Genomic DNA, 20,185 nt, shown 5'->3' with positions numbered 1-20,185 from the left:
CTAACATTTTGCTGCAACTTTCATCAATTTCTATCAGACAGTTTTGAAATTTGCATTTTAGTAAATTTGCCATTTTGCTGAAATCAAATACATAAAAACGTGGCAGCTCTTGTACATAAATATTAAAGTGGCACCGCTTCAAAAAATCGTTGCTAACTATTTAAAGGTCGCGGCCCCAGATGCACGCTATGTGGAATATAGGCCTTAATTTTACTAACATTTTGCTGCAACTTTCATCAATTTCTATCAGACAGTTTTGAGAATTTGCATTTTAATGAATTTGGCATTTTAGCTGAGATTAAATACATAAAAACGTGGCAGCTCTTGTACATAAATATTAAAGAGTGGCACCGCTTCAAAAAATCGTTGCTAACTATTTAAAGGTCGCGGCCCCAGATGCACGCTATGTGGGATTATAGGCCTTAATTTTACTAACATTTTGCTGCAACTTTCATCAATTTCTATCAGACAGTTTTGAGAATTTGCATTTTAGTAAATTTGCCATTTTTGCTGAAATCAAATACATAAAAAACGTGGCAGCTCTTGTACATAAATATTAAAGAGTGGCACCGCTTCAAAAAATCGTTGCTAACTATTTAAAGGTCGCGGCCCCAGATGCACGTTATGTGGGAGTATAGGCCTTAATTTTACTAACATTTTGCTGCAACTTTCATCAATTTCTATCAGACAGTTTTTGAGAAATTTGCATTTTAGTAAATTTGCCATTTTTGCTGAAATCAAATACATAAAAAACGTGGCAGCATTGTGTATGTACATATGTAAATAAAGGCTGCCTGATTGATGCACATTGTCGTGGTCTTTTTACTTTTTATGAATGAAAATTACTACATATTTACAAAATTTTTACATCCATGTCAATTTTAACACAATATGTTTATGTTAAGCAAGCATTTTCTAAGTAATTAGCATAATGTATTTTGGCGCATTGCCGCCATATGTTAATGTGGGCTGCCAACCTGATTCGCAAATATGCGTCGATATTTAACTAGGTGGCAGCCTTTCACCTAACGGAACTTTGAAGTTGCATTTCCGAAAAGTCTGTGAATGTGTAGAGATCATGCAGAGAAGCAACAACGATCGCATTTCCGCCCTTAGGGCCGTGCAGAATTCTATTTCGCACCAAATAAACACGTTGGAGCACTCCAACTCCAACTCGCCACAGACTTTTCACAGTCTTAAAAACACTGTCAATCAAATAAAACTTGAGCAGAAAAAGATTAAAAAAAAGCAGGTGCAGCTGGAGCTGGTAGTGCAGCAGCAGCAACAACAACTTGAAAGTGCTTTCGGGCTAATTGAAGAGCTGCAGGCTCAAATTGAGCAGCAACGTCTGCAGCAGCAGCCGGTGCTACGGCAGCCGGTGTTGGTACAACAACAAGCACAGCAGCAGCAGCCGGTGGTGTGGTATAACGTGGCACCACAACAATGGCGGCAGCTCCAGCTGCACCTGCTTTTTTTTAATCTTTTTCTGCTCAAGTTTTATTTGATTGACAGTGTTTTTAAGACTGTGAAGTCTGTGGCGAGTTGAGATGCTTTCAATGTTATTTAGTGCGAAATACGCTGCGAACTGAAACGGAAATGGTCGTGTGCTTCTCTGCATGATCTCTGACTTTCAGAAATGCAGCTTCAAAGTTCCGTTAGATGAACTGCCACCTGGTTAAATATCGACATGTTGCAAATCAGGTAACCTTATGGCGACAATGCATAAGCCATATGCTAATTATGAAAATAGCATAACATAAACTTATTATTGTGAAGATTGACAATATCGAAATTTTTAAAATGTGTAATTTCATTCATAAAAGTAAAGGACCACGACAATGCGATCGATGTGTACTGCTGCGTTTTTATGTGTTGATTTCGGCAAAAAATGGAATTACTAAAATAATTTCTCGAAAAACTGTCTGATGAAGAATGATGAAGTTGCGGCAAAATGTTAGTAAGGTAAGACTATCTCCCACATGCATCTGGACACTTGAAAATATTAGCAACGGAGAAGCGATGCCACTCTTTAATGTTATGTGAAACTTTTTTTATGTGTTGATTTCGGCAAAATATTGATTTACTAAATGCTGAGTTTCTCAAACTGTCTGATAGAAAGATGAAGTTGCGGCAAATATTATTAAAATTAGATATCTCCATGCATGACGCGACCTTTAAATGATTTTACGAAGCGGTAACCGCTTTTTAATATTTATGTGCAAAAGCCGTTTTTGTATTCTCAGCTAAAATGCCAAATTCACTAAAATGATTTCAAAAACTGTCTGATAAATTGATGAATGCAACAAAATTGACAGTAAAATAATTATCTCACATACTGCATCTGGACACATTTCTAATAATGACATATATATCGACCCATATCAATCAGCTTTCTGTTGCGTAGTAGTTCGGTTCACGTTGGAGCTACTAGTTCGATAGGACTTGCTCATGAACTTTTTTGGGGTTAATTTACAATTAATTAATTTTCTCAAAACTGTCTGATAACTTTCTTTAAATTAAATTAAAATAGCTTCTCCAAACTTGTAGCTTTAATTTGATATATGCTTTTTTGGGCCGTTCCTCCTGAGAAAGGATATTAAGGTTTGAGAACCAGGCATTGATTTTGGCGGTCATTTTGTATGGGGCTTTTTCTGAGGTAGCTTCGTTCTTTCCAAAATATCTCAAAAACGTTCTGATAACTTTTTCTAAATATGGTCCCATTAGAAAGGTGAAACTTTGGGCTTTAATCGTGCATTAGCGGTTTTCGGGGCCGTTCGCCCTGAGCTTAGATATTTAAGAAATGGTGGAAATGTAAACTTTTTCACTTTTTATGTTTACTTGTTTCACCCAAATCAAGGGCTGAAACTGCCAAAATATTGCTTAAGACTATAAATAAAACAATTATCTACAATTCTGCATCATTACTTTATTGTTTTAACGTCGAAAAACATTAAAAAATGAGGAAATTCATAACTGGTTCCGACTCCGTGAACCAAGTTCCGTTTTTCGTTGCTGGCGAACCGTTGCTAACTTGACGCACATAGCGAACGTTGCGTTTGGTGAGTAGTTCAATCGAACTTGTTCTGAACGACTCGATACATCAAGTTTATTAGGCAGCTAAGCCTGATTTAAACAGAATCGTTTTAATCTACAACACTTGTGTTGTTATTGTGTTTTAAGTCAATATTTGATGACAATTAGTAGTTGTATATTAGAATCAGGTGCCTATAAGGGATTAGTGTTTGCACTACTTTAGCACGGCTTCGTTAAATTACTGTTTTAAAAATAGTTGCTGTATAGGGCACATCAGTTAACTCGCTACTATTTAAATCATGTACAATCAACGTATAAACATGGCAGTTACCAAAAGCATATAAAATTGTATGATTGGAAATAACTGCAACATGTCTATTCTACAATTATTTCAATGAAACAGTTTTGTCGGGTGGGAAATAAGTGTCTTTCCAGAACTACAATTCTATATTTATTTTTCCTTAACAATGAAAACCATTGAATTGATCAAATAAATAGAGTATATACATAATTATTTACATGAGTACAATTTACATAAATTTATCCTATATATGTACATTCTATATAATATTGGAGAGCATTTCACTCGGTTACCGATGGCACCGTATTAAGCGTTAAACGTCGTAAGCGTCCCAGCACAAAGATCTCATCAATAGCTCGTTTGGCATAGAATTTTTGATCTTCTGTAAGCTTGCGATATTCCAAGGACCATGTTTGTGCATATATGGCCGACTCTTCGGCCCCACTGACATCGTGAGATACAAAGACATCTGAGGGGCGTGAACTTGAGCTTGAAAAGACTGAGGCACCGACATTAAGTGGATCGTCGTTGTTTTTGGTTAGTTGGAAAAGTGGTGCACTATCACGGCTGACATCACTTGACTCAGCTGTAGTCCCCGCACCTCTGAGAGCAATAAACGCCGCTACGTCCGTCGGCGTAGGTTTCTTGTCTAACTCTTCTGTCATCGGCTGTGCCTCAGAGATTTCCTCGTTGTCCACTTTAAGCTCAGCCTCAGCCTCCAACAAAATATCTTCCACAGTCATTTCTCCATCAGCATCTTTGAACCATTCCTTTGTGCTGTTGGCGTCGGCATATCCATTACAATACGCCTGCTTCTTCAGGTATTGCAAATGGCACTTGTGGCGTCGTAGATTTGTTGTGGATTTGTGCGTAAACGACATCAGATTTTTGCATCCAATGCAATACAAGACATGTTCCAATATATTGCCGTCTTCTTTTTCAATCTTTCGATACACGCGCCACACAGTGCTGCGTGTGCTTTTGTCATTCGTTGCGAGTTTATAGACACCACTCTCGATTTTATCCCGAATGTCTTCGTGCTTGGCAGCCATGAGAAGAAGTTTCCCTTGTTTTGTTATTTTAACAAATTTTGTTATTATTTTTTCCACCCACTCGTTTGGGGTACATATGGAAAATATCGATTGCAATGTCTCTTATCGATAAGGAAATCGACTTTACATTGTAGCTTTTGGTTCCAAGTTTTTACTAAACTTTAATTATTATAATTAATTAATTATTTCAATGCTAAAAAAGTTATACTGCACTATACAAATTCTTAATATTTATTAATATCGCTGGACCAAAAGTAAAGATCGATACATTTGGAAATGTCAACGTAAATAATGTGGCAACGCTGTTGAAAGGCACATTGCGCCGGCAAAATACTTGTATATTTTTGTTTTTTATTAATTTTATTAAATACATTTCATTGTTTAAATGGATGTCTACTGCTTTGACTTTTTGGGTTTCCAGGTAAGTGTTTCATGCATATAATGCGCATTTCATCAACGACTCATATGTGCAATTGATATTAGGAGACCCTAAGGAAGATGCGCGATGTGGATGATAAAATTATATACGCTCTTAATGCGCTTCCTACCGAGTCGTTCAAGGGTCAAGTGAATAGCGAGGGTACGTGCCGAGATCTGTACGCTAAGCTGCAGCAATCCCATCAATCTCGGGTAAATTAAATTGAGCAAAAGTTATAATTTTCATCCAAACTCCAATTAATTGCATTTTGAAACCGGACAGCAAAACAACATTCGCAATTGCATAACTTTTTCAGCGACAACACTGAAGAATCTACGCGAGAAACGGGTGTCGAACCCCAATGATGTTGAGACTGATAGTAAATTTAAAGCGGAGCAACGCAAGGTATGTTCCCATTCTATATAAATAATAGGTTCCTAAAAAAGCTAAAGATTTCCTTCGTTCAACAGCTGAGAGTACTGCAATCCGAACTTAATGTGGAGGATATTATAAAGGAACGGACTTACAAGGCATTTAATGAACGTTGCAGAGCATATTTCCATGCTGAATAAATTTTCGGGTTAAGTGCAAAAATAAACAGCATTTCGATGCGCCACGAAGATAGTGCAGCAAATTGTTTAGTCTTAAGTGAAATTATTAGTTTTTAAACCGACAGGTACTGCCAAGAAATTTGTTAATAACAAATGCCGTTTATTAGCATCTGCTTCCTTTTATTTTTGAACATAAATTCAACAAAAATAATTGATTAATTGTGAACATCATTTATTGAAGTCATTAATCACCTTTCGGCAAGTTGTACATTTTGTACATATCTTTTACTGGTAATCCTTTCGCCTGGGCCAATGCTCCTAGCACAGTTTGAGTGGCGTCTTTAAGGTCGTTGTACTCGTGCAAAAGCTGTAAGTGCTTTTGTTTCTGTTGCTCATCAGACTTGGAACTTTTAATATTCTGAATCTTGGAATTGTTCATGTTGGCGCTGATTTTCAATAATAATAATATTGTTATCGATATCGAAAGAAATCAAGTTGCACAATCAGCTGTAATGCAATGAAATCAGTGTGGCAACACTATACGCCCAACTAAAAACGTGTGGCGTATCGTGACTAAAATTTGCATTTGTGTTTTGTACTATTAATAGACTCTTCAAATTGGCAGAAACACAGGTAAAACAGTAAGAAGTTGTCTTATTACAATAAAAAATTAAAACGTTTCGTTTACAACAAGTAATCAAATAAACAGCAAAAAAGTGAGAATGTGCAGCATTTGCTGACGCTGACCTAAACCCATCACACACACAAACAAACATGCGTATAGTTGTGTGATTGTGTGTACACACGTTTACAATTAGAATGTGAAAGTGTTGTCACGGTGCAAATAGAAAAAAAAAACACATAAAAATCATTTCAAGTATTAAAACTAAACACTCTAATCAACATTTATTAATAGACAAGTTAACTATACGAAAGCAAGTGCAAGCTGACAACCCTAAGTGAATGGAAAAATGTGCATAGTAAAAGTAAAGTGCGAGGAGTGGTCGACTTGTCAATGCTCTATACATAAAGTTGTATGAATAATTTGTAACTTTAGAATGAAAGATATCAACATAATAATAATAAAAATAAGGAAATAAATAAAAAATTAAATTTAAATTTAATTATTTACAATGAACATATATATTTTTTGATAATTCAAATTTTTTTAGATAATTCAAATTAAATTCGAATGCTTAGGATGGTCGTTGTGTAATATAATGATTTTATACCCTTTGTACCTGTGCTAAATATTTAATATAACATTCATCTGATCAATGCTGGCATTGTTTTGAGCTTTGTGTGTGTATGTGTTGTATTTAGAATAAAAGTATTTATTATTTGTGATCGCTTGGAGCAAAACAAACCAAAATTTTAATATATATTTTTTGAATATTTGCAGAATTGCTAATAGTAACAATAGACAGACAATGTCCACAACACACAAACAACGTTATAAAAATGCCGCTCTGGACTCGACAGAGATGCGGCGCAGACGCGAGGAGGTAGGAATTCAGTTACGTAAAACAAAGCGCGAACAGCAGCTCTCAAAGCGTCGCAATGTTGTCCTGGATCCAACACCATCCACAGCTCCAGGTGCTGGGATCGAGGGCAGCAGCAGTGGCGAACTGCATTCCAGCGATATGCACATGGCAGACAGCAGCGGACAAGGATTGGGTATGGGTATGGGAGGGATGCAATCGCATGGACAGCCAGAGGCAGGTGGTTCCCAATCGATTATCAATGCAGAGATGATACAAATGCTATACAGCGACAAGGAGAGCGATCAGCTAGAGGCAACACAAAAGTTTCGCAAGCTGCTCTCACGGGATCCCAATCCGCCCATTGAGGAGGTTATACAAAAAGATATTGTGCCGCAATTTGTGACATTCTTGCGCAACAACACAAATGCAACGCTGCAATTTGAAGCCGCCTGGACGCTGACAAATATTGCATCGGGCACATCGCAACAAACAAAGATTGTCATTGAGGCTGGAGCCGTGCCGATATTCATAGAATTGCTCTCCAGTCCCCATGACGATGTGCAGGAGCAGGCTGTCTGGGCGCTGGGCAACATTGCTGGAGATTCACCCACGTGCCGCGATCATTTGCTTAATTCTGGCATCCTAATGCCACTCTTACAGTGAGTATTTCAGTGTGATTTATCTATTCAGCTTATATATAATTTTTGGCATATATTACAGTGTACTAAGCAACTCGGAACGCATAACTATGATACGCAATGCCGTTTGGACATTGTCGAATTTGTGCCGGGGCAAGAATCCACCCGCTGATTTCACAAAAATTAGACATGGTCTGCCGATCTTGGCACGTCTACTGGACTACACCGATGTGGACGTGCTGTGCGATACATGCTGGGCCATTAGCTATCTATCGGATGGACCCAATGACAAAATACAGGCCGTCATTGATGCGGGCGTCTGTCGTCGTCTTGTCGAGCTGCTATTGTAAGTCCTACTGATAATAGATGATGTGATAAGACTTTAATAATTGACTGATTACTTGTAGGCATCCTCAGCAGAATGTCAGCACGGCGGCATTACGCGCTGTGGGCAACATTGTTACCGGAGATGATCAGCAGACGCAAACGATATTGAGCCATAATGCCTTGCCGTGCATCAGTCATTTGTTGTACTCACCGGCCGAGACTATTAAGAAGGAATCCTGCTGGACCATATCAAATATTGCTGCCGGCAATCGTGAGCAGATTCAGGCAATCATCAGTGCCAATATATTCCCACAATTAATGAACATTATGCAAACGGCCGACTTTAAGACACGAAAAGAGGCCGCCTGGGCCATAACTAATGCCACAAGCAGCGGCACCTCCGAGCAGATACATTATTTAGTTAAGATTGGCTGTGTGCCGCCCATGTGCGATTTTCTAACAGTCGTCGACTCTGATATTGTCCAAGTTGCATTAAATGCGCTCGAGAACATTCTTAAAGCTGGCGAAAAGTATCAGGTGCGACCTAATCCCTATGCCATCACCATCGAGGAGTGTGGCGGTAAGTTAAACCCACCTCATAACACTAAACTATTCGAGCTAAAACTGATTTTGAACAATGCAGGTCTGGACAAGATTGAATATCTTCAGGCGCATGAGAATCGGGACATTTATCATAAATCATTCTACATAATTGAGACGTACTTTGGCAACGAGGAGGAGGACACACGTGTGGCGCCCGTTGCCGGCAGTCAACAGTATGAATTCAATCCGCACAATATACCCGATTCCGGCTTCAATTTCTAGCATGACACAAACATAAAACACACAGCAGACATATACAGACTATAGACAAATGGTAAACATTGGACGCATTCAAGGATCAGAATGTGTGTATCCTATGCACGGGTAGAAAAACAGGCGCACAAAAAACGCCTCACTGTGCAGTCATTAGCATTTTAAGTGTCACTTAGGCCCGACATTTGTTTCATGTTCATTGTTTTCTTTTGTTACATACTCTTATTCTTATTATATTTAATGTTATATTATTTGCGAAAGCGATCCGAAAATTCGATGTGTGCATTTAAGATGCAGGATCATGAATCCTGCATTTTAATCCAAATACGTTATGTATTACTTTGAGTATGTGCATGTAAACCAAACATGATCGAGTTTTAGCTAGCCAACATTGATAAATCCTTATACTCTTACCGTATATCTAATGATTTCCTAACAGTTGTAAATATTTTCATTATCTACAAACATATATATCTATATATATAATTTTTAACGCTTATGTACATATGTTGTGTGCAGCTAAGTTAATTGCGTTTGAAGCCGGCTTTGGTGTTGTTATTTATACATATTAACATATGTATACCTTCATCTACATTATAATGATTATAAATAACTTGAAAAGTTTGGATTTTGTTACAAAAAAATTGCAATTCGTAATATTCGTTTAAGCTTAAATCATAAACATTTTTATTTAATTTTAACTGTCACTCAATAAAGAACAGAAGTCAGATCAGAAAAAAATTAAAATATTACTTGATATTGTTTTTCTACATCTTTGATAACATTGGAATAGGCAATCAGTTTAATAGAAAATAATTTAGTTTTGATCTCAAAATTTATTGCGCTTTATAATATTCAAATTCCGCGGTTATCATAAAAAAAGTAAATACCCAAAGACCTCAACTAAAAGAGTTTCGGAAACAAAACAAACAACTAACTCACACTAAAATACAAATTATAGAAATTGTAAAACGAATATATAAATATAAGAAACGAATAAATCATTTACAGACACGTTAACTTTGAATTTTAATCATCATTCCGAGTGCGAATTTTGCAAGATATTTATTTCCTTTTAAATTCGGAACGCAGTTGAGCTATCGATAGTTGCAATACATTTTAATCGTTATCGATTGTAACATCGATCTTATTGATTTTATTGACGATCACTAAACACAGTAGTTATTCGCCATCTTTGCAACATGTCGCTTCGGAAAAGTGCAGAATCTGCGTCGACCATTAAAAATTATACGATTATCAGTCGTTGGATGTATAAAACTTTAAACGACTGGCGATTTGCTCTAAAATTAAATGGCTCAGACGTGTTAGTCTATGAAGAATATATTGATTTTACAACCAATGCGGACTACTTTGAAAAATTCATGCTCATACTTGGCCAATATTGTCCAAATTTAATGCATGTTCGTTTGTTTTTTTCTGGACACAAAAATGATACACTAGAAGAGGATCTTTTGAAATCCGTTCTACGATTGCCAAATGTGCAGTGTTTAAGTCTCTTTGATGCTCCCAAAATCGCATGTAAGTAATTGTTTATTTAACTAAAATGAGTCATATTCTATTTCATAATTTTAAAAAGCATCATAAAATTAGTGAGGGACTTTTTCCGTTATTAGTATTTCGTGCAGAAAAACAACTGCGATAAATCTAATTCGATAACTACTCGAAGTTTCTATGAATACGTTATAAAGAATATTTTAAATTTTCCAAATGTAAAACATGAATTTCATATGTATAACTTGCGATATTTTTTTTATTTAGTATATTTAATTTTATTACATTATCCACAGATATTGTATATTATTGGATGAGCCGTAATTTTTCCGCCTTAACGATTTATTTAGTTAATATTTGAATTCATACATTTTTTTGCGGTCTTTGGAAATTAATAAAATATCTTAATATTTTTTAGTCACTGAATTGAAAGATGACTTTAATCAGCTGACAACATTAAAACTGTCTGGAATTGATGAGAAGATAAGTATTGACTGTTTTGCCGATATTCTTGGCTCTATGGAAAAGCTGCATAGCTTAGCTTACCATTACAAAAATCCCGAGGAAAAATTTGTTGCCGCCTTAACAAATCTAACAAAACTTAAAGCTCTATCGTTGCTTTATGCACCGGGACCTGAATGTAAGTCAGTGTATATTCATTACAGGAAACTATTTAATATACTTTTTTTTATAGTAAAGCAGTTGAAAAATTGTAACCAGCTAGAAATATTACATCTTTATAACATTAATGAGAATATGAGTACGGACGACTTTTTAGATATATTCAAATCAATGGCTAATCTACATACCTTATCGAGCAACTTTTTCGAGGAAAATAGTCATCTGGCCGGAGATCTAAACAAATTAAATGCATGTTGCCCACAACTAACTTATCTAACGCTTAACCGAAATTTAAATAGTTACGGAAAGCTCGTCAATCTAAAATATATGAAATTTGATATGGATGATAACAATTTGTCAATCGAAGAATTGATGAGAATGCTTGTCCCATACTATGCAGACCGATTGCAAATTTTAGACATTAGCACCAGTCCAAAACATTCACATACGATGGAAATTACCAAGCTTAAAAGGCTTAAAGCTTTTCTATGTTGGTCATGGCCCAGCAACTTATTCAAATGCCTATCAGAGATTGCAGATCTTCAGCTATTTTCTTTGGAAACAGATGAGGATAATTTAATCGAAAACGATGCAATAACAAACATGATTAAGATTTCCAAAAATTTAAAATACCTACGCCTACCTTTGAAAAACAAAAAAGTTGAAGAATTGGTTCTTGCATTGCCGGATGTTTTAAATAGACGAAAATTCAAGCCAGATAATCCTTTTGTGCTGTCTTTGATTGGAAAGATTGAAGTGCCCGAAATAGAGCAAAAGGTACAACTATCAATTGTTGACTCTTACTTTATATATTTTAAAATTTTTGCTATACGGTTTTAGTTAAAGGCCCTTCCTCACGGCGATTTGCTACAGTTGGACTGGAACGGGAAAATTTTTGCATCTAAACTTAAGGATATCATCGCATCCTTACAAAGCTCACAGAAAATTATCGTTAATAATATATACCAAAATCCATGCAAAATGGCAGGTGATCGCTTGCAACCAGATGATCATTGGATGTCTAATATGAACTACAAAATTGCTCTCAAATCGTGTAGTAACAAATTTAATCTGGAGTACGATGAGATGCTCATAAACAGATGCCGAGATATGAGCATTAATAATGCTGACTATGAGCTATTGAACATGATATTTGCCTTTAATTTTAAGTACGAAGCACTTGATACGTACAATGAATGTTAAAAAAGTATAAGTTAATATTTGAAAAATAACTGCAAATGACTGAGCCATGTTTTGATCGATTTTTTGTGGCGCCCTGTTGATAAAAAATTGAATTTATGTTATCGCTTCTCTTAGCGTGCTATTGATACTTTTGGATCAGCTTCGATTGTTTATTAGGAAATAAGAAAGAATTAACTATTTCTATATTTAAAATTTTAATTTCATTTGTGCAAAAATAAGAAAGAGCATAAATATGTTTTTAATATGTGTAGGCTTGTTCATTATTCAGTTGTCCAGGCTATGAACAATATGTATACCTTTGTCTACATTATAATGATTAAGTATGAATAACTTGAAATTTTTTGATTTTGTTACAAAAAATTACAATTCAATTAAGCTTAAATCATAAGCATTTTAATTTAATTTTAACTGTCACCTAATAAAGAACAAGAATCACATCAGAAAAAATTAAAATATTATTTGATTTTGTTTTTTTACATCTTTGATAACGTTGAAATAGGCAATCAGTTTAATTAAAAATAATTTAGTTTTGATGTTAAAATGTGTTGCGTTTTATAATATTTCAAATTCCGCGGTTATCATAAAAAATAGTAAATACCCAAAGACCTCAACTAAAAGAGTTTCGGAAACAAAACAAACAACTAACTCACACTAAAATACAATTTATAGAAATTGTAAAACGAATATATAAATATAAGAAACGAATAAATCATTTACAGACATGTTAACTTTGTATTTTTATCATTCCGAATTAGAGATGCGCACGAGCTTGTTCGTTATTCAGTTGACCAAATTCAATGACGCTTTACAAATTGTACCTTGTACGGTTTGGGTGTGAGGGTGATGCCTGGCTGGAGGATTAGCGATGGCGTCTCACCCTCTGGCAGAACGATGCAAAAATGCTGTACGATCCTCACAAGAAACGAGAAGATGCAGGCGCGTGCCAAGGCATCGCCAAGGCATCGACGTCGTCCCAAGCCGAAGGGCATGAAGTACTCATCCTTGAAGCACTTGCCAGCTGCATCAATGAAACGTTCCGGCCGGAACTCGTGTGGTTTCGTCCAGTGTTGCTCATCCAAATGCACCGATCGCAGGCTGATGAGAATCGTCGCATTCTTGGGTATATCAAAGTCACCTAGTTTTGTTGGCCACAGTGCACGACGTGGACCCGTAATGGGAGTGATGTGAAAGAAGCGTTGCACCTCCATGATGAAGGCCTCCATGTGGTGGTAGGATTCACGTCGACTCAGATGGGGAAAGGCATCTGTATCTGTGCTGCCGTTACTGATATTGGCGTTCACCTCGTCGTACAGTTGCTCCTGCAGATCCTGGCGCATGGCAAGCATCATTAGAGCCAGGTTAATGGTATTGCTCGTTGTCTGGGAGCCGGCAATGAAAAAGTCGAGTATCGTCATCACCAGCTGCGTCTCGTTAAAGCTGTCCGTATCCTTGTGCTTAGTCTGCATCTCCTGCAGATAGGCGTAGATGAGATCCCCATCTGGCAGCTGCTCTCCTCTCTGCTCACACTCCAGCATGCGACGTCGATGCTCACTGATTGTCTCCATAAAGAAACCGTGCAGTTCGGCATTCAGCTGGCGTATAAGATTATATCCAGTGCGATTCGGGGCCACATGACGCAACCAGGGGAACTGGGCCAACAGTCCGCCGCATATGTCAAACAGCTTGGATCGTCGATTCATTAGCTCCAGCAGTCGACGTAGTGTGCTGTCCTCATTGCTAGCGATTCTCTCGCCAGCTATCAGACACCACAGCACATTCAGCACGCTCTGAGCCAACCAATTCACTGGCTCTATTGGTGCCGCTTCCGTCCGTCCGAGTTGCTGCATCAGCTGCTCCGCCTCGCTCTCAATTTGCTGCTCCATTTGGCTGCGTCCGTAGCCCACATGACGCATCTGCTTCATGGCAAAGTTACGATGCTCGTACCACAGCTGTCCATCCGTACAGGTGATGCCCTTCCGGGTGCCCATGGTGCGCAGGCGCAGAAAAAAGTTATCCGGCCGACCCTCGAACACCTCCTGCAACTGCACCTCACGCACCAGCGCATGGCCCAGTGCCACCACCACGTACTCCTGGCCCAGCTTTAAGCCCAGCAGCTGGCTCTGATATCGCTTTGACCACTGCTCGAAGAGTATGTGCTGTCCTCCAGCAGCGCGTGCCTCTCTACGGAATTGCAAGGTATTCCCCATCCAGGGCAGAAATCCAGGACCTGAATAAATGAAATGAAATAAGTTAGAGTTATACTTATACTTATACTTATATTTATACTTATACTTATACTTATACTTATACTTATACTTATACTTATACTTATACTTATACTTATACTTATACTTATACTTATACTTATACTTATACTTATACTTATACTTATACTTATACTTATACTTATACTTATACTTATACTTATACTTATACTTATACTTATACTTATACTTATACTTATACTTATACTTATACTTATACTTATCATAATTGAATTTAATAAGAAATGAGTCGCACGTTTTAATTAATCTTATCGCTGCCACTATTTGGCGCTACCGAAAAATCTGTTAATCAACAAATCAATAAATCGAATACAAGAAATCTCTATCTAATGGCTTATCGCTAAGTTCTGTATGAGCCACATGGATTTCTCTGATGTCTGAATATAGTTAAGAACTTGACTTGACCATAAAGGGTATGTAGAATAATATAATTATGTATATTAATACAGTACAGCCAATTGTATCTTGTAGTTGCATAACCTGATGGAAAATGCATATATAAATAAGTTAAATGACAAGACACCTACTCGAATTGGCTTATTGAGGTGTCAGTAATGCTTGTCTGTCAATTTAATAAATGGAAAATCTATTTGAAATGCCAGGCGCGTCTCGTTGAAGCAGTCGCTGTGGGTTGTCAACGTTCAGTTGTCCGGTTGACCATTTCCAGTTGGAAATATGTTAGGTTGACCAATACGAATACTCTGAACTAGTTGGGAAGGGAGCTGGGATTCGTATTTCAAATGACAATAAATACCGAGTCAAGATATGATTTTAATCTCTACATGAAAAAACTTTAAATAAACAAATACATCAATAGGAAATCTTGAATCAAAATATGCTGACTCAAGGTTACGGACTGAAAGAACTTATTAAAATAAATTATTTAAATGAATGAAGTATCGTGTAGGATTAAATTTGCACTTACCTGGTGGAAAATTCTTGGGACGTCTCATGGAACTAATCAGGGAATATATGAGGAAGCCAATTAAAATAGTGGCCAGGAAGATGAGGGCACTCATCTTGGCGATATCAATACAAAACCAAAACGATATCAATACAAAACCAATTACAACTGTCAAATTGGAAATTAAATCACAGTAACTACAACGCGTCCGCACAACTCGTGTTCACTATGCCAACTAAAATTGAATCCAATTGGATATGCATGCGCACGAGCGATAGAACGTGTAAAAAGAGGCACAGACGAGAAAAGCGCTCTCACTCACACATACAGCAGTGAGACAGTGTTGGCGTTGGCGCAGCCGGCTTTCATGTGCATGGGGGTCTATTCATTCTAAGAGAAACAATAAAAACAGACGAAGTTGATAAAAACAAATAGCGAGAACCATGTGTGATAACTGTATTGAAAGAGAGAGTGTGAAAACACTCTTAAATTGATCTGAGTGTGGAAGAGACATGCGCTCAGTTAACAATTCAAAATTCTCTCACTTTGAAATTAATAAACTTTAATATTATGTTTGTAAAATAAAAATAGACATGTAAATATATTCTCATTTTAATAATTTATAAAAATTATTTTTTTTTTATTAAAAACTGGATATTTATTAAAAATTTTGTTTTCTTTTTTTTTTGGTATACAAATTGTAATATACACATGAGCTAAAAAATATATATATATATATATAAGTCATTGAACATACATATATACATATGTATGTAATTACATATATGAAATTTGTAAGGAATGAACCAGTCGAAAATGGAAGATCCTTGAAATCAATTGATTTAATTTGTCTCTCTAAAGGAATACCGAATTCTTAGCAATTATGTAGTCAATTTCATTTGTCCAGGGATTCTTGAAGGCACGCCATTCACTCTGGAGCTGCACGTAGCTATTGTCCTTGCACCGAAAGCGATATATCTGTGTGGTGACCTTTTCCTGGATCTGCATTACCGATTTGTGAGACTCGACCAGTGCAGAGATGTCCTCGTTGTGAAAATATTCATAAAAACTGGTGCCCAGTATTTCCTGAGGCAAAAAACCAATCACCAGCGTGGCACTAAAATAATAAATGGAATAATATGTATAAAAACGGTGTGTGTATTGTATTGTAAGAAGGACCAACCGTTGATCAATAAATAGGAACTTGCCCTCCGCCGAGTGACGAGATATGAAGAGCACATGCCTTATGTTGGGTAGATTATCCAAGGAGGAGGGCACACTGGAGTTTAGCACACTGGTTGGTGTACGACCAATGGCCACGAGGCAGGAGAGATTCGTTGTTTGATCATCGCTGTCACCGTCCTGATCCTCGTCCTTGATGGGCGTCCATGATTTCAGATAACCCGTGCACTGTATCACCTGATACTTGTGTTCCATGCTCAGCTTGGATTTGCGCTTGGTGGAGCTACGTGAGCTGGAAGATGTGTCCGATTCCTCCTTAATTTGATTATTGGCCGCACGCAGTTTCATTCGACAGAAGAAGGAGCGTCTTGCACCCGGACAAAGACGACACAGACTCTGTGGCACATCCGTCTTGACCGGCAACATGGCTGTAAGTATTGGGCATAAGCAATTGTTTCTAAAAAGATACTGATTCACTCACTTTTGGCATCGATGAGTCGCTCGCGTGGACACTGTTCCAAGGAGGATAGCTGCTCCTTCACCTTGCCTATATCCTTGGGATGCAGGACATCGAACCAACTCTGGCCCAGCAGATCGGACTGCGTACAATTCAAAACACTCGATACAGAGTCGGAAACATATAGAATGCGTCCACGATCACAACCCACAACGAAGAGGAAACCCTCCGAGGCCTGCAAAATGATCATCTTTAGTTCCTGATCGGACAGGAAACTTGGCCTATAATCGCCCCCATTATAGGGATGGAGGCTGCCCCGAATGCCACGTAAATGCTGCACAGCCATCCTCAAAACAGTCAACTTATCCAGCTTTCTCTGCATGGCGTAACACATGGGAATCATCGAGGAAAGCTCATTGATATATGTGTTCATCTTATCGCGTCGCCGTTTCTCAATCTCACTGTGATTTTGCCTAATAAGCGGATGTATAATTTCTTATTCGAATATTTGCAATTATCATACTCATATCATCTCATACTTGCGATTCTCATCTGAAGTACGCGTTGACTTCTCCTCGTCAAATGTGTCGTCCTCCAACTCCTCCAAGTTATCACTATAATCAATTCATGGAATATAATAATTATTTTTATAATTTTTTTTTAAGAATTCTTTTTTGATATTTTATCACAAAAATTTTTTTTTGCTCTAACTTGTCGACCTAAATTGCAAATCATAAAAATGCTAGAATAACTCTTTTTTACATTTTGTATAATAAAGAGAAGTTATTCAATTTATTATTTATTTTCAATTTATTTTTAATAAAAATGTACATGTAACTAATTTGTCAAAACCTTTAAAATGTTGAAAAAAACAGAGAATTAATTTTTGTTAAAATATAACATACCTTTTTTAGGATAATCAATCCATCAAAAGTATAATCTACAATTTTCCATTTATGCATTTTTTTTTTTTTGAATTCATTTGCGATTTTAGAATAATTTAACATTTCTATTAAGTGTACTGTTAACAATGTACTGTTAGCAATATAAGCACTCACAGTTAACACAAAAATATCTAAAAATCCACCCCATTCAGGCTAAAATTAATGAGGCAACTGTTGCTCCCCCCTCCCCCACCAAAATAACACATGTAAACTGTTTGTATACATGTGTGTGTGTATAAACGCATGTCTGTGTGAGCAGATTACCCATACATAACTAGAACAATTGCAGTGTCTCTTGAATTTGCAATGTAACTAGATTATAACTTACCAAAAGTCTTGCATTTTTGAATCAACTATCCTCAATAGGCTTTTGCTTTTGCTAAGAATATTTGTTTACAAACACTTTAAAACAATAAACAAACCGCCAGCGGAAAATCACAACACGAATAGCACGACAACTGACAAGTATCTGCAATTTGACGAGCTGCAAGCTTTTCCTGTGACTTGAGCTTTTTCGCTTGTCTGGCAACTCCTTGCTTGAGTGCATTGGAAGCTCGTTGCACTTTTTATCGAGCTTACAATTTTCTTATACTCTTGCAGAGAGTATTTTCATTTTGTCATAAAGTCTGTAACGGACTGCAAAGGGCGTGGAAAGTCCTATTAATTATAATCTGGACAGTATGTCAACTAATTGTTGTGACAAAATAACGTATGCATATATTTTTTTTTTTTTGACAAAAACACATTTAATTAATTTTAATTTTAATAAATCTTGGTACAGATCTACTGCAGGCAAGACGACTTAATTTTGTTTTTATTTGTTATGACTGCAGTCAAAAAATGAAATATAATTTAATACTAAAATAAATATATAACATTTTATATACAATAAACGAAACTTAATTATATGTGATACATTTTATCTAAACATATTGTTATGACCTGCATATAACGATCCCAAAGGCAACGCGTCTCTTGATCTCTATAAGACAAATGCATTCAATATACATTAAACATACATAGGTTGATTTAATTTGATTTACCTGGATATTTCCAAATCGAGAACACTCTGTGTTATCGAGGAAAGAAATTTATTAACCTGTTCGTGATTCCAGCCATTTTGACGCCAAGGTTCTATCAATTTGTCGCACAGATCGACAAATAAATCCCGCAGCTCCCGATTACGATGCAGATTGCAGGCAATGGTAATTAATGCACGCCAATATGAACGGAAATTCCCATCCAATTCATGAAATGCACGTTCCAGCAGCACTGGTTTAAGACGCAGACAGACAAGACTGCAATATATAAAAGTGTTAACAATATAGTTACAATTATATATAATTCAATCACACACTGTTTAATCTCTTTTTCCTTATCCATTAAGCAGCGAAGCTCACGTAAATCAAGCAGAAATTCCTTGTCCATTTCCGTATCATAGTATTCGGGTCCAGTATGCTGAAGAATAAAATTGTATATACTTTCTCTATTCAATTGTATCAACATTACATACCTGATAAGTGTAGGTCCAGTAGATCATGATGGAGTGTGAGCAGGTGAGCAAATCGCTAAAACTCAAATATTGCAATTTCTTTTTCGATGTTTCAAAGCGCAGACAAGCCAAGAATACTATACACGCATATTTTCTGTCAAATTTAATGAAATTTAATAAATGAATATATATAAATATGGACTTACGCACTTGGCCAGCTCGGTGGATATAAAAAAATGCTGTTTTATATTGTTGGTCAGCGTGCCAGGCAGCTCCTCGACAGCCCTGAATATGCGCTTAACATTATCAAATTGTCGGCTAAAGAATGTTGAACATATATTAGTAACAAAATATATGAATTAATCACAACATACGTACCGACAGGATTTAAGTTTAACGCATGTTTTCTCCCCTACTTCATCCAGGTCCTTGCGATAGCGTGAAGTTAACTTCTTGCCCAGTATTTCTCGAGCCACAACATCATCAATTGAATAATATTTCTCAATGATAAGGTCCCGTGTTTGAGGTTCCAGTTGAAAACAGGATTGTTCCATCAATTTAGTGGGCGCATGTAAATAAAGTTCAATCAGCGAATAGGTGCGATAATGATCCAAGACATCGGATGCAATCAAATCAATCGGTGCACCCATAGAATGCCCAAATCCCTTCTGTTTCAAGTAGCAAACGGCTTCGCTGGCTTTTGAAATAAGTTAACAAGAATGAATAAGGAGGTCACAAAGGCGATGATAGAACACGTACACGAAAAGCCTTCGATCCATAGCTGATAGATTTCTGGATCCACAAGCGTGTAGTTGCTTATAAACACGTCGACATCAGCCTACAATTGCATAATAAATACATATTTAATCAAACATTTAGTTGTTATTAAATCCTTACCATGTTTTTTGTTATTATTATTAGAGAAATCTAATAAATTGGGGCTGCCACCCTTCAAAATTTTCCGA

General features: G+C 36.7%; 8 protein-coding genes across 8 annotated transcripts; 3 read left to right on the top strand and 5 right to left on the bottom strand.

The window, feature by feature from the left end:
- Positions 1–3,470: 3,470 nt before the first annotated feature.
- On the bottom strand, positions 3,471–4,484 carry LOC117787378. The gene has a single exon (XM_034625887.1). It carries the CDS (start codon positions 4,384–4,386, stop codon positions 3,616–3,618), a length of 771 nt encoding a protein of 256 aa, XP_034481778.1. The 5' UTR covers positions 4,387–4,484; the 3' UTR covers positions 3,471–3,615.
- Positions 4,485–4,680: 196 nt separating this feature from the next.
- LOC117787322 (coiled-coil domain-containing protein 58) lies at positions 4,681–5,438 on the top strand. The gene is made up of 4 exons (XM_034625815.1): positions 4,681–4,807; positions 4,870–5,016; positions 5,087–5,209; positions 5,275–5,438. The coding sequence occupies exons 1-4, from the start codon at positions 4,772–4,774 to the stop codon at positions 5,374–5,376; spliced, it is 408 nt and encodes a 135-aa protein (XP_034481706.1). The 5' UTR covers positions 4,681–4,771; the 3' UTR covers positions 5,377–5,438.
- Positions 5,439–5,570: 132 nt separating this feature from the next.
- On the bottom strand, positions 5,571–5,887 carry LOC117787323 (DNA repair protein SWI5 homolog). The gene has a single exon (XM_034625816.1). It carries the CDS (start codon positions 5,792–5,794, stop codon positions 5,600–5,602), a length of 195 nt encoding a protein of 64 aa, XP_034481707.1. The 5' UTR covers positions 5,795–5,887; the 3' UTR covers positions 5,571–5,599.
- Positions 5,882–9,640, top strand: LOC117787321 (importin subunit alpha-7). Its single transcript, XM_034625813.1, has 5 exons — positions 5,882–5,988; positions 6,758–7,498; positions 7,560–7,823; positions 7,885–8,384; positions 8,448–9,640. The coding sequence occupies exons 2-5, from the start codon at positions 6,786–6,788 to the stop codon at positions 8,627–8,629; spliced, it is 1,659 nt and encodes a 552-aa protein (XP_034481704.1). The 5' UTR covers positions 5,882–5,988; positions 6,758–6,785; the 3' UTR covers positions 8,630–9,640.
- A 157-nt stretch (positions 9,641–9,797) lies between these two features.
- Positions 9,798–11,992, top strand: LOC117787269. The gene is made up of 4 exons (XM_034625752.1): positions 9,798–10,159; positions 10,551–10,772; positions 10,827–11,530; positions 11,594–11,992. Exons 1-4 carry the CDS (start codon positions 9,823–9,825, stop codon positions 11,954–11,956), a joined length of 1,626 nt encoding a protein of 541 aa, XP_034481643.1. The 5' UTR covers positions 9,798–9,822; the 3' UTR covers positions 11,957–11,992.
- A 610-nt stretch (positions 11,993–12,602) lies between these two features.
- On the bottom strand, positions 12,603–15,379 carry LOC117788466 (probable cytochrome P450 305a1). Its single transcript, XM_034627245.1, has 2 exons — positions 15,167–15,379; positions 12,603–14,183 (listed from the first exon to the last, which is right to left on the bottom strand). Exons 1-2 carry the CDS (start codon positions 15,258–15,260, stop codon positions 12,751–12,753), a joined length of 1,527 nt encoding a protein of 508 aa, XP_034483136.1. The 5' UTR covers positions 15,261–15,379; the 3' UTR covers positions 12,603–12,750.
- Positions 15,380–15,969: 590 nt separating this feature from the next.
- On the bottom strand, positions 15,970–18,219 carry LOC117786926 (protein cycle). Its single transcript, XM_034625347.1, has 5 exons — positions 18,057–18,219; positions 17,324–17,398; positions 16,809–17,257; positions 16,329–16,755; positions 15,970–16,262 (listed from the first exon to the last, which is right to left on the bottom strand). Exons 1-5 carry the CDS (start codon positions 18,068–18,070, stop codon positions 16,001–16,003), a joined length of 1,227 nt encoding a protein of 408 aa, XP_034481238.1. The 5' UTR covers positions 18,071–18,219; the 3' UTR covers positions 15,970–16,000.
- Positions 18,220–18,584: 365 nt separating this feature from the next.
- LOC117787233 (acidic fibroblast growth factor intracellular-binding protein) lies at positions 18,585–20,162 on the bottom strand. The gene is made up of 8 exons (XM_034625703.1): positions 20,118–20,162; positions 19,980–20,058; positions 19,599–19,917; positions 19,431–19,538; positions 19,242–19,374; positions 19,086–19,186; positions 18,772–19,026; positions 18,585–18,710 (listed from the first exon to the last, which is right to left on the bottom strand). Exons 1-8 carry the CDS (start codon positions 20,118–20,120, stop codon positions 18,632–18,634), a joined length of 1,077 nt encoding a protein of 358 aa, XP_034481594.1. The 5' UTR covers positions 20,121–20,162; the 3' UTR covers positions 18,585–18,631.
- Between the last annotated feature and the right edge of the window lie 23 nt (positions 20,163–20,185).

This window comes from Drosophila innubila (assembly GCF_004354385.1).
Source record: "Drosophila innubila isolate TH190305 chromosome 3L unlocalized genomic scaffold, UK_Dinn_1.0 0_D_3L, whole genome shotgun sequence".
Classification (NCBI taxonomy): Eukaryota; Metazoa; Arthropoda; class Insecta; order Diptera; family Drosophilidae; genus Drosophila; species Drosophila innubila.
Note: the sequence above shows the minus strand (reverse complement) of the source record. Positions and strands in the feature narration are given on the sequence as shown.

What these genes read in the sequence shown, in the direction of transcription:
- LOC117787322 (XM_034625815.1), top strand. Translation starts at nt 4,772, where the DNA reads ATGGATGTCTACTGCTTTGACTTTTTGGGTTTCCAG. An exon ending in AGCAATCCCATCAATCTCGG is followed by an intron (nt 5,017 to 5,086) that starts GTAAATTAAATT and finishes GAAACCGGACAG; the next exon opens with CAAAACAACATTCGCAATTG. An exon ending in TTAAAGCGGAGCAACGCAAG is followed by an intron (nt 5,210 to 5,274) that starts GTATGTTCCCAT and finishes TTCGTTCAACAG; the next exon opens with CTGAGAGTACTGCAATCCGA.
- LOC117787269 (XM_034625752.1), top strand. Translation starts at nt 9,823, where the DNA reads ATGTCGCTTCGGAAAAGTGCAGAATCTGCGTCGACCATTAAAAATTAT. An exon ending in TGATGCTCCCAAAATCGCAT is followed by an intron (nt 10,160 to 10,550) that starts GTAAGTAATTGT and finishes AATATTTTTTAG; the next exon opens with TCACTGAATTGAAAGATGAC. An exon ending in TTATGCACCGGGACCTGAAT is followed by an intron (nt 10,773 to 10,826) that starts GTAAGTCAGTGT and finishes TTTTTTTTATAG; the next exon opens with TAAAGCAGTTGAAAAATTGT.
- LOC117787321 (XM_034625813.1), top strand. Translation starts at nt 6,786, where the DNA reads ATGTCCACAACACACAAACAACGTTATAAAAATGCCGCTCTGGACTCG. An exon ending in CGTCTTGTCGAGCTGCTATT is followed by an intron (nt 7,824 to 7,884) that starts GTAAGTCCTACT and finishes GATTACTTGTAG; the next exon opens with GCATCCTCAGCAGAATGTCA. An exon ending in CACCATCGAGGAGTGTGGCG is followed by an intron (nt 8,385 to 8,447) that starts GTAAGTTAAACC and finishes TGAACAATGCAG; the next exon opens with GTCTGGACAAGATTGAATAT.
- LOC117786926 (XM_034625347.1), bottom strand. An exon ending in GCGACTCATCGATGCCAAAA is followed by an intron (nt 16,756 to 16,808) that starts GTGAGTGAATCA and finishes CAATACTTACAG; the next exon opens with CCATGTTGCCGGTCAAGACG. An exon ending in TTCCTATTTATTGATCAACG is followed by an intron (nt 16,263 to 16,328) that starts GTTGGTCCTTCT and finishes TTATTATTTTAG; the next exon opens with TGCCACGCTGGTGATTGGTT.
- LOC117787233 (XM_034625703.1), bottom strand. An exon ending in ATGGATCGAAGGCTTTTCGT is followed by an intron (nt 19,918 to 19,979) that starts GTACGTGTTCTA and finishes TTATTTCAAAAG; the next exon opens with CCAGCGAAGCCGTTTGCTAC. An exon ending in ACTGGACCTACACTTATCAG is followed by an intron (nt 19,187 to 19,241) that starts GTATGTAATGTT and finishes TTTATTCTTCAG; the next exon opens with CATACTGGACCCGAATACTA.
- LOC117787323 (XM_034625816.1), bottom strand. Translation starts at nt 5,794, where the DNA reads ATGAACAATTCCAAGATTCAGAATATTAAAAGTTCCAAGTCTGATGAG.
- LOC117788466 (XM_034627245.1), bottom strand. Translation starts at nt 15,260, where the DNA reads ATGAGTGCCCTCATCTTCCTGGCCACTATTTTAATTGGCTTCCTCATA. An exon ending in TCCCAAGAATTTTCCACCAG is followed by an intron (nt 14,184 to 15,166) that starts GTAAGTGCAAAT and finishes TCATTTATTCAG; the next exon opens with GTCCTGGATTTCTGCCCTGG.
- LOC117787378 (XM_034625887.1), bottom strand. Translation starts at nt 4,386, where the DNA reads ATGGCTGCCAAGCACGAAGACATTCGGGATAAAATCGAGAGTGGTGTC.